The sequence below is a fragment of the Tenebrio molitor genome, chromosome 5, assembly GCF_963966145.1.
Source record: "Tenebrio molitor chromosome 5, icTenMoli1.1, whole genome shotgun sequence".
NCBI lineage: Eukaryota > Metazoa > Arthropoda > Insecta > Coleoptera > Tenebrionidae > Tenebrio > Tenebrio molitor.
Window position 1 is genome coordinate 23,896,430 of NC_091050.1, and position 12,255 is coordinate 23,908,684.

Below are 12,255 nucleotides of genomic sequence, written 5' to 3' on the forward strand. Positions count from 1 at the left end.
ATCGGTTGATCTTATCAACTACTATACCTGGTTTATTTAGAAAGTGAGCATATCAAATTTTCACACTTGTGTAGTCGTTCGCTGATTTACAGTTAGTTATTAAAGATGCATAAAAGCCAACGAGATAAAGTAAAGAGTGAAACATTTTACCATGTGCTTCAAAAAAGTAATAACGAGAATGAAACTGAACCACAACAAACTGATGTGGTTGATGCACCGCTGAATTATCAGGGTTTTAAAAAAATATACATGGTAAGGATGTTTTTTTCAAATATTGTTTTCAATGTACAGCAAAATAAAACCTGTGAAAATTACAAAAAATGTCATTTCATAAGTTTTGTTGTTTACAATTTTTTCCTTCCCCAAACAGAAGAACTAATATTTTCATATATACAGTGCATTTTTTTTAACTGTTGCCATAGGGAATTGCATGGTAAAACTTATACCCCCTGTTAACTTTTGTTCTGATGAAAATATTCAAACCATTTTTGGAACAAAGTTGGAAGATTTTTTAAACTATCGGACAGATTACAATTCAATATCTTAAACTGCCGAAAAAGTTGTGAAAAAAATATTTTCTAGCGCGCCGGAATAATAGTACGTCGAGCGGTCGCCAGAATAGCGTCCCTGTCGGCTCAACCAGCACCTGATCACCTCCACTTTTGACACTTTCATTTAAAAAATAGCTAGATCTCCTGGAGGCTATGATTAAATTAGCTTTTGGAAGGCAGAACATGTAAACATTTATTTATTAAAAAAAAACAAAACGTTAACGCACAAATAACTCAACAAATTAACAGAAATAATTAAAGGAAATGTTCAAAGTGTTTTCCTTCGACTGCTAGACAATGTCCTAAGCGATTTTGAAAATTTCTTCGCGTGTTATTCTTGTACTTAATTCCTCCACAGTTTCTGGTTGATCTTTTATGCGTTTTTTTTTAACTGTTGCCGTAGGGAATTGCATGGTAAAAATTATACCCTCTATTAACTTATGATCCACTCCAGATTTGGTGCAAATTTTTATTTTTGTAATAAATCATTAATAAGACTATGTAATGCATACTATTTGAACAACGAACGACAAGCAGTTTTATTTTACTAATTTTACTCTTCAAAATTGAAATTAATGAACGTAAAGAATTTGACAGAAAACGTAGTAGGCGATATGGGAACAAAAATCAGGTTTTATATTTTAATTTATTATTTATTTTAATCATAGCCTCGAGGAGATCTCGCTATTTATTTTTTAAATGAAAGTGACAAAAGTCAAAAGTGGAGATGGTCAGGTCTCAGGTGCTAGTTGAGCCGACAGGGACGCTATTCTGGCGACCGCTCGACGTACTATTATTCCGGCGCGCTAGAAATATTTTTTCACAACTTTTTCGACAGTTTAGGATATTGAATTATAATCTATTCGATAGTTTAAAAAAATCTTCCAACTTTGTTCCAAAAATGGTTTGAATATTTTCATCAGAACAAAAGTTAACAGGGGGTACAAGTTTTACCATGCAATTCCCTATGGCAACAGTTAAAAAAATGCACTGTATATATATGTATATATAGCTTGGAGAAAAGAACTCAGGTACGCCAGCAAGAAGAATTCGGCAGGACTATTCCAAATTACGAGAATCTTGCGTGCGAAAGAAAAGTCTTTTCGTTGATGGCATATTCTCTCCAAAATTTGATGATAAAATTGTCGTGAAAAGGCCTTCTGTGAGTATTGATTTTCAACTTCTATTTAGAAATACATTCATTAGGCGTTTATTGATATGTAATGGCGCTGATTACGCGACAGCTGTGAGTAATATCTCACTACACCACGAGTTGTGACCAATCCCAAAATTCCATTCGCCACATCATCGAGTATAAAGTTGTTATGCTAGTAAAAAAGAATAAATAACAGTGTTATAAATAGTATCGAATTCTATTCGCGTGTACTGCCTTTTGCTGACCCGGATGATTACAGCACTTTATTCTCGTGAGATCTTAATCGCCATCGTTACACACTCGTTGAATACTACCATTATGCAGCTACAATATTTTAAATCACACAATTCAGAATTACATCAGTGAGCAGACTAATTTTTCTACGCTTAGAATTCTCCCTAAAGCTCCGTCAGATTTTGGTAAATGCTCGTTCAAGTGTAGATTTAAGTTACTTCTAATTTTAAGAATTATAATGGCGTTTAATCTCTAGTATGTTGTTTACATGACATACATAATACGTGACATACACTCAATGTACAGCCTGATCAACAATAACTGAGTCTGTTGGCAATGAAACAATTGAAAACTACTGGTGTTTTTTGTCTGGTAAGTGCCACTGACCGGATTTTTTAACTTGAGACGACATTAAAAACATTTTTGGTTATGCCGGTTATGTTTATGCTATTACAAAAATGAACCTTTGATGGAAAATTTCAAAATTTCCAAATTTCATTGTTACCAACAGATTCAGTCATTCTTGATCACACCGTATTATTGATAAAAATAACATAAATGGTTCATTTTAGGAAATATCAGATCACCCCCAGTTTATTACAGATGGAGCTACTCGTTTTGACATAAATCAGGGAACATTAGCTGACTGTTGGTTTTTAGCTGCTGTGGCTAATTTAACCCTCAACCATAAATTATTAGCGGTGGTTGTTCCCACTGATCAAAGTTTTTCCAATAATTATGCTGGAATTTTTCATTTCAGGTAAACCACAAGTCATCATTACCATATCGTGCGTTCATTTAAATTTAAGTTGGCGTTGAAGATTCGATTGTGAACGCACCACTCGTCTAAAAACCTAAGATTTAAACAGCTGACACGTGATCTCCCTATTGTGCGTTCACAATCGCCTGTACAAATGAAAAGTGGCTGATATTAGCTGAATGAGTAGATTTAAATAGTTCATGAATTTTAACGATCACGATTTCTTTACTATTAACAGCACGCAAATGTATTTTCTAAAAATGTAGGTTCTGGCAGTATGGACGATGGATAGATGTGGTAATAGACGACACGTTACCTACAGACGGTAACAAATTAGTGTATTTACGATCAACAGACCCAAATGAGTATTGGCCATCTCTTTTAGAAAAAGCATACGCCAAGTAAGGTTTTAATTGTTCACAATTAAACTGCTTTTATTATGAAATTGCTGTAGGCTCTACGGTTCTTATAAAAATTTAGAAGGAGGCCTAATTAATGAAGCTTTGGAAGATTTGTGTGGTGGTCTGTCAGAATTTTACAGTGCCAAAAGACTTGAACTTTATGAAATTATGGAGATGTCGTATAAAAGATCATCTTTTATGGGTTGTTCTATAACGGTTTGTAACAAAGTATCTTATGTTGTAAAATATTCATGATCATCAGTGGTTGTAATAAACAAGAGCAAAAAAAGCACGTGTGGCGCAGTTTTGTATTATTACACAAACTATAGGTTTAATATTCCCACAACCCAACTTGCAATTTGCGAAAGTAGAGTGAACAGTAACCTGGTCAAATGTCGATAACGGTGACTCATTCTTATAGGAACCATTTTTAAACAAAAGCCATTTTTGATCTTCATTCATAACAACCATAAAAATAATGAGCTTTAGGATTTGTTTTTCACAGCCGCTCTTGATCGTAAATTTTGTAAAACGTGGTGTTTCAAGTGTTTTGTTTATTTAAAATATTAGGCTTCAGAGAAAGAAGGGCAGCAGCGAGGTGACGGTTTAATCACAATGCACGCATATAGTGTCACTGACATGGAAACTATAAAGTTAGGTCAGTCTGAAATAAGATTAATAAGACTTAGGAATCCATGGGGAGGTAATGCAGAATGGAATGGAGCTTGGAGTGATAAGTTAACTGAATAATTTTTTTTAATACACACTTTACTACAAAATCTATGAATTTTAGTTCAGAGAATTGGGATTTAGTTCCAAAGGAAGTAAGTAAGAGACTTCGCGTAAAAAGGTATGATGGTGAATTTTGGATGGCAATTGAAGATTTCCAAAGATGTTTTACATCAGTGGAAATTTGCCATCTCAATCCAAGTACCTTTATTTATGGCGAGGACAGTCGTTGGTACGTTAACATGTTTGAAAATAGATGGATTCCCAATGTTACAGCTGGAGGTGGCCTTGCATATAAAGGTATTTTTAAAGCAATGTACTTTATGTATTTTACACTATATATTTTAGAGACGTTTGCCAATAATCCTCAATACTTCTTAACAGTTAGAGGGAATAATTCGACATGTACTGTCGTCATTGGTTTAATGCAAGAAAACAGACGTCTCTTTAATAAAGATAATGTTCAGCTGGAACTTACTATATTCAAGGTAGCTATTTGCAGACTCTTAGTGTTCCGATGCCCTAACACATTTCTACCATATCATGTACTTTGTTAATAATTATTAGATCAAAGCTGACCATGGACATCACCTTGGCAAAGATTTGTTTAAATCAAATTCGCTAGTGCTAAATCACAAGGAAACTGTTGTTGTTCGTCAACTGACAGTAAGAATTTCCTTACCATCTGGAAAGTATTGCATAGTCCCTAGTACTGCTTCTCCTAATGAAGAAGCATATTATTTACTAAGAATATACTCTGAAATGAACATCAACGTGTAAGAATTTATTTTTCTAATCAATTTAAGAAATTAATTATACAACTATTATTTTATTTTAGAAAGGAGCCAATACCTGCTCGCAAAAAGAAGATTTGGTCTTGTCATTAATTATTATTAATTAATATTAGTTAATTTTTCATGTATTTGCTACTTAGGTACTACTCATCTCCTTAATATTAGCATATGGTAAATAGTTATTAACGTAATAAGGCCGATATGAAGCAAATAACAGAGGCGGCTCAATATTGTAAAATCGAGGCGACAGCCGAGATTTTATAATCAGCCGAGTCTGTTATTTGCGTATCGGCCGTGTGGCGTTCAGTACTTTTCATGATAGGTACCATGAACATTTAATATTTGAGGATTCATAAATTTTGCTTGTCGGGGCGGAAATGTTTCTCAGTTGTAAATTTTAAGATGCCTTTGTCGGCAAAAGCGATATTCTATGAAATCTGCCGACCTTTTCTTGTAAAACGGTACGCGTCCAGGACAAACCCTAGTGTTTAAGGGAAAAGAAACATTGCAATAAGTTATATACTCGTTTGATAATTTGGGAAGTCCAATTAAAATCAGGGGATAATTGAATTAATAAATTTGATGTTAGCAGGTTTCAAATTGAGAGAACCACCAAATTAATGTTCATTGGGTTAATTGACTTTTTTTTAGTATTTTCAAATTTGTGTCATATTTGTAATTAAAAGGCGAGAATTACAAATTATAAACAGAGCGCTTTATCGTAGAAAATAACTAAAATCGTATGCACTTGTAGTTAGAAAAGTAACAAAACAAAGTAGAAAAGGAGTGGGTAGAAAATACAAACAACAGGGTAACAGTAAAGTCAGGTAGTCGTAGAAATCAGATGTGTGAGTGAGAGAGAGCGAATGAAGATTACTAATTAATTAGAACTGTTTGGGGAATTCAAACCAATGTAGAACAAGTCTTAGACGTAGCAGATCAACGGAATTGCATGGCATGGCATGGCACATACGTAACAGCGTTTTAATCCCAATTTAGGTTTCAAAATAATGTTAATTATTTTGATTTATGTTTATTTCTGTTTGTTTCTTGATGCTGATGTTTATTATTATATAGAGTTACGAATTTAGTCTCCTGTTTCAAAGTTGTAGTCCAACAACAATTTATGTACATTCGGTCAGTTATTTCAAAAGTTCTAGAGATATCGAAAAGGTGTCGCGATCGGCGGAAGTAGCAAGTAAAGTCTTACCGAGCTGATTGGTCATTTTTGATCAAGTAGGGGTTGCGAAAGTGGGTTGTTGGAAAAATGATAAACGTGCTTTATAGAAACTAGTAGAATTCGACTTTGGTTGTAAATTTATTGAAAAGAATTGGATCACTTGGTGACAAATTTCACAAAAAAAATAGAAGACCAGACTAGGCTAGCTAACACATGAAGAGAGGTACCCTTTGGGCCTGTTAGTACCCTTTTCCCTTTTATCTTCAACCATCGGAGTAGACCAGGCTATCGCGTCGGATTCAATTTTATTAGGGAAACAATTCAAAAATAAACCGTATTACATAGTTTGCATCTCAAACTCTTCTAATGCTGTTCGCGCCAGAAACGTCAGTATTTGCCCAGCTTGGTCATTTATGCATGAGTCATATTTCAATTCCCGGGCCGTGAGTCAAATTTCATTCACTCCACGTGCACCAAAAGACTTTATTGAAATTAAATTATTTATTTACACCGTTTGTTGGGGCCAAACACCATCATACACAATTATATGTTAAATAAAATTTAAGTGAAGTGTTCCCAATCGTTTTACTTCTGAAAACCTTCCGAAGGTACGGTCTCTCGTAGAACCTAATCAAACTAAATTATGAACAAAACACAAGGTAAGATCCATAAATATGCATTTCTTTTCTCATGATTTGCTGTTTCGAAAACGGCAACCAACAATACAACAAATTAGGGAGAAAAGTTGCATTGAGGAAGAACCAAGGAAGTCGAAATATTTCAATAAATATAGTCTACAGAGTGATCAACAAGAAACCAAATCAAGAGTGCTACCTCATCTTTTGTTTTATCGAAACGTATTTCTAACATGGATCAGACGCTTTTATTTACTTGCTGTGCACACTCGTTTTGTTGGTTGCCTACCTCTCAAAAATCTATTATTAATTGCCTTTATACATTTTTTGTAATTCATGAATAATAGATTTAAAAGAAAGTTATAATTAATTATTATTTTTTATTGATAAAGGAAAAAACACAGTTACACAAAATTCCTTCATAAGGCACAATCTTTAGTTACAACATTTTAAAAATAATTATTTTTCACAATTCTTTTTTTTGTTTTTTTCTGTAAGAAAAGGGCAAAAGTTATTATTCTCTAATTTTTGGGTAATTGAGAACTTACTCGTATCTTTTCTAGCAGTGTTTAAAATATTTAAATTACTCCAAGGTCAAAAAATAAGTTTTCACAAAAACTGCTCAAAATGTTCTCCAGACAGAATCAAACTCGCCTCTCATTATTTCAAAAACCCTTATGAAGCTGTCAATTTGTTTAGGGTAATGTGTGGGTTTTATTTCTTACAACACACAAAGGGAAACAAATTAATATCCTTCTTAAAAATTTTCTGATAAGTGCCATAACACAATTTAACTTGTTGTGTTAAACGCCTTATGGAAGTTGAGGGATGTTCCTTGATAATTTGCATTTTGCACCATTTCTAAAATTTGAACTAAGGACTGACCTGACTTCTTCTTAATGATGGATTATGATTTGCTAAAATTAGGCACTATAATTTTAAGACATTGATAAACTTGTTGATAACCAATACCATCAGGTTCAGACATCTGGCTTGAAATTCTTCGGTGTAAGGGGGTACAAAGTAAGGCCAGTCTTCATTTTCTTGTTTCACCCTCTTTCGAAAATAATCTAATAAAAATGCCTTCTCTTTAATGGTAAAACCTATTTTACAACTTATTCTGGGATAATTATTGCTTACAACTTCAATAAACGTCTGTAAACTTTGTCGAATCGAAGATTTGTTTTATAGGTTAATGCCCGTTTGCACCACATATCAGTTTAATAAATATTAACTAATGTAGTATTAAATTTAATAAATACCTAAATAATTATATTATTGCACCATCACAAAATGAACGAGTATTAACTAATATTTTAGTAATAGTATATTGTATATCAAGAGTTGAAAATGAAAGATTTCACACGAGTTTGCAGAATTGAGCCACAAGCCGTAGGCGCGTGGCTTAAGCAAACGAGTGTGAAATCGAATTTTCAACACGTGGTATACACGATATTTTTCCGACGACCACAAAAAAAACGCTAATATTCGGCATCCCTTCAAACTTCAAATATTATTAGACAGAGCTGCGGACAAAACATACATTGGTGGCCATGGTTACTACAACTGTGTGCAATCATTTCATTGCGCACAGGCTAGAAGGTATCTGATTGGCTAACCAGTTTCATTGCACACGGGTTCGCTATTTGCATGCAATAGCCAACTTTCAATAATAGTTATTTGTGCGAATTTACGCATTTTTCATAGTGGTCGTCGGAAAATGATTTTTTCAATTCGAAAAGGTGCCTAGTGACATTTTTTTGCGTCATATATTTACAATTTGGGTGGTATATTTCAAATTTCGACAATGGAAGCATCAAAAAAACGAAAACGTGGGGCAAATTTTTCCCCTTTTGAAAAAGGCACTCTTTTAAACTTGGTGCATAAATATGTATAAAAATATTGTTTCCAACAATAAAACCGATGCAGTTGCGGTTGAAGAAAAGGAAAAATGTTGGAAGAGAATTACAGAAGAATTCAATTTTGAATCCTCTAATGGTGATTTACCATTAGGGAATTCAAAATTGAATTCTTCTCAAGACTCAAGAAACTCTTCGAAGACTTTTCCTTAACGTAGTCCAAACTACAAGAAAAATTGCGGCTGTCGAAAGACGAGAACATTATAAAACAGGAGGAGGAACTAAATAAATTTAAACATGTTTGTTTCGTTAATCGAAATCTTCTATAGAATGTAAATTCATCCATATCGTGAAAATGAGCAGATCTAACACAGCACAAACGAGAAAATCCGATATCGATAATTTCTAATATATCGAAATCATTTTCAAATATATCAACGTCATCAAATAATAAATTCATTGTGGATAATAGTTATTTATTGTATAAGTGTTTTAGATAGCATTTTATTCACGCAAGAATTTTTATCGCGAGTGCGAACGCACGAGCGTTTAATATTCTTAAGTGGATAAAATGCGACTAAAACACGAATGCAATACAACGTTTTATCCACAATTACAGCTATTTAAAATCAGAATCGCCAAAATTACATCTCATGTCATCAAAAAATGATTTGACATTACACTCTGACAGCGGATGTCACCTCAAAAATCATTGAAATTAACTAAAAAACATGGGAGGTGTTGTATAGTCGCTATTTATTTTTGATTGTTTATCGACTCCATTTGTACAAAACGCTGTGCAAGTTGGTGAAAATGGAAGAAAGTGATCCTGTTCGATTGATTTAAGATTGTATTTTTTCATTATTCCACTAGTGGATAAAGTGTTACTTTATACGGTTCATAAGTGTGGATAAAACTTCAATTATAAGGTAATTGTGGATAAATTAGATTTACGTAATTTATTATACTGTCATATACGTTAACTTATATTTTAATACTAATTTAAATAACTAAATTTGGCTATTTAAATTTAATAATAATTAAATTGTTTTTAAGGTGCGGTGCAACGTAAAATGAAATTTTAAACAATGTTAAAAATTAATAACCTTTTAAGTAATATTAAATAATGTGGTGCAACTGGGCATAAATCATTTAAATTGTCAACAACAACAACCTTGAATTTTGAAATGTGACATTTCAACGAAGCATCTCCATACCAGTGGCGTCGCGTTTGGCAATAAAGATGATAATTTACTTAATCTTACAAATGTAAAATGTTGCTCTTGTTAATCTTATAAATTGTTTCCCTCATCTTATAATAGTAATAAAATGCCCAATTATAATTCCAACGTCTAAAATTCATAAGGTATCATTTTTTATTAAGTAGCGTTTGAGACCATAAATTGTCTACGCCCATGTTTTGACCGCTTATGTGCATATGATTTTGCTACGACGTGACCGATAATTTGCAACGCTTGCTCTGATTTGGATTCTTGTTGATCACTGTATTTTTTAATCAAAGAACCACGACCTGTTGATTTAGGTTTGTAAATATAAAATTTTACTAAATTTAGGGAATTTAATGATCTCTATTGGCTATACCAGCCAACGTTTGTCATTTTTAATGTCCTTAAAAGTACGCAAACTCGCGGCTAAAATTTGAACGTGTTATTAAAAATGCCTCGCAAAGTAAGACATTTATTAAATTCTCCAATTAGTTGTTATTAGTTGTTATTAACTTTATTAACATGCTGCGCTACAAATATCTCTAATAACCTGAATTTTTATATGATGAGATTTTTCACCCTATGTCAAAAGTGTACAATGTTGTCAGCTCTATTTTGGGGGTAAATTACGGTGTTGTGGTTCTTTGATTAAAAAATGAAGTATATTACAATTCAGAATAAGTGGCATCGCGGTAGGCGTTGGAAATTCAAATTTACGTTGGCAGCAAGGCCCTTGCTAATAATACCCTAGTTTCGATGCGTTGGTAACCTTCGCTTTTAATTTGGCCTTGATATTATCATTGGAATCGTATTGTGTTTATTTTCTTGTTATAAGTATTTGGAATTTCCTTGTTTCATTTATGAAAAGTGTATTATTTGTCTGGGGTTATCTCTGCTGTGGGCGAAAACCATGTCAAAATTATGTAACGCATAACCTCAGAATAAAGTAATGACGGTTTCACATGTTTACTAAATTTTTTGACATAACATAAAGCTCACTTTAGAGAATCAACGCCTACCGCGATGCCACTTATTCTGAATTATACTATATACAGAGTGATCACAAAAAAACGCCCCAGCTTATATCTTTTTTATTTGAAATGTAATTTCAACGACCGGTACATCAAATTAAAGGGTTCTAAAAGTACTATAAACTGGATATAAAATATTGCCCTTAGCAACCCTACCTTGCAAGGGTTAAGGGTCAACTTAATTTTTTTAAATGTCAACATCTAATTTTTTGATATAGTTAGATTAATTATGTTTTTCTGAGTTCAAAAATATAGCACAGTCTGTATATTGAAATGTTATTCTAACATAAGAAATAAATAAATGTCAATTACAAATTATCAGGAATAAGTAGAACTTTATTTGTAACAGGCCATGAATTACTTGTAGCCGTGGAAACACAAAAAATAAAAATGTATTTTTAAAATAAAGTAAAATATCAAGATTTATTAAAATTTAACATAAAATAACATTTTTAATTTACAATGCGAAAATTTCCGATAATAATGCGGAATCTGGAAAAGTGCCCCGAATGCTTGCAGCGTTTCCACGTTGAATGGCAAGGGAAATCCTCTCAAAAAGGAATTTCTTAGATTTTGAATCCCCTGATTCCGCGATAAGTCGGTCTCCGATGACATTAATAAAATCTATTGTTTCTTTGCACCAAGGGCCTAAGGTTTCAAAGGCTAAACCTTTAAATATGTAGTGTGACGAAATAATTGAACGATATTTGTTATGTTTGCGTTTGCAAGCCATTTCAGCGGCAAAACCTGAGACTTCAGATGTTTTCAATACGTAACTGTCTGCAAGTGTATCTACGACAGTAACGTCCCAAACCAAAGGTTGACCTTTATTCCACGGTATTAAAGTCATCCCATCAGGGCGTTTTCCGTCATCACGAGACAGTCCGTTTGGTTCTAAAGTTGAATTAACATGAATAGAAGTCAAAGACCGGTTGATAATAGAATTAATTTCAGTGTGTCTTGAAAATCTACCACTGCTTTTGGAACAACTTTATTTGTCGTGATTTTTGTTTAATTTTTTTCTCCAATTTCGTATTGTGAAATAAAATGAATAAAAACAAAATTATGGATATTTTACAAGCATACATATTTCGAAAATAATAGAAATTACTGCATGCAGAGAAACGCCACCTGAAATCCTTCTGAATACCACGCAAAGTGTGATACGTAGCTGCCTCGAACAAAATGATGCTCAATTTGAACAGTTCCGTTGAAAAATGTTTATTGTTATTTTTATTGCTTGTATTAATGAATAAAATTGTTTCTATAGCTACAGAAATGCCTTCATAAGTACCTAATTCATGGCCTGTAACGAATAAAGTTCTACTTGCTCCTAATATAATTAAAAATTAGAATAACATTTAAATATACAGGATGTGCTATATTTTTGAACTCAGAAAAACATAATGAATCTAACTGTACCAAAAAAACTGTATATTGTTATTTAAAAAAATTAAATTGACCCTTGACCCTTGCAAGGTAGGGTTGCTAAGGGTACCATTTTATATCCAATTTATAGTACTCTTTGAACCCTTTAATTTGATGTATCGCTTTTTGAAATCGGATTTCAAATAAGAGAGATATAAGCTGGGGCGTTTTTTTGTGATCACTCTGTATGTATGATTATTTTTTCATGTTTATAACTTCCAATAGTTCATCAGCATTTTTGATTACATGTTCAAATCTGTCCAATTGTATC

At 32.8% G+C, this 12,255-nt stretch overlaps 1 protein-coding gene across 3 annotated transcripts; it reads left to right on the forward strand.

Annotated features, from left to right (window-relative positions):
- On the forward strand, window positions 1–6,380 carry LOC138130963 (calpain-A-like). Of its 3 annotated transcripts, none has more exons than XM_069047694.1 (10): window positions 10–252; window positions 1,564–1,713; window positions 2,514–2,701; window positions 2,968–3,102; window positions 3,156–3,318; window positions 3,673–3,839; window positions 3,896–4,113; window positions 4,180–4,319; window positions 4,399–4,607; window positions 4,670–6,380. In XM_069047694.1, exons 1-10 carry the CDS (start codon window positions 106–108, stop codon window positions 4,716–4,718), a joined length of 1,566 nt encoding a protein of 521 aa, XP_068903795.1. In that variant the 5' UTR covers window positions 10–105; the 3' UTR covers window positions 4,719–6,380. The 3 variants fall into 3 exon arrangements, with proteins under 3 accessions (XP_068903796.1, XP_068903795.1, XP_068903794.1); XM_069047693.1 differs by having other exon boundaries at window positions 13–252; window positions 3,896–4,131; XM_069047695.1 differs by lacking the exon at window positions 1,564–1,713 and having other exon boundaries at window positions 1–252; window positions 3,896–4,131.
- The last annotated feature ends 5,875 nt before the right edge of the window (window positions 6,381–12,255 follow it).

Bases quoted from the DNA above. Each gene is read 5' to 3' on its own strand.
- LOC138130963 (XM_069047693.1), top strand. From the start codon at position 106: ATGCATAAAAGCCAACGAGATAAAGTAAAGAGTGAAACATTTTACCAT. The intron at 2,702-2,967 runs GTAAACCACAAG...CTAAAAATGTAG, and splicing joins GCTGGAATTTTTCATTTCAG to GTTCTGGCAGTATGGACGAT. The intron at 4,132-4,179 runs GTATTTTTAAAG...TATATATTTTAG, and splicing joins AGGTGGCCTTGCATATAAAG to AGACGTTTGCCAATAATCCT.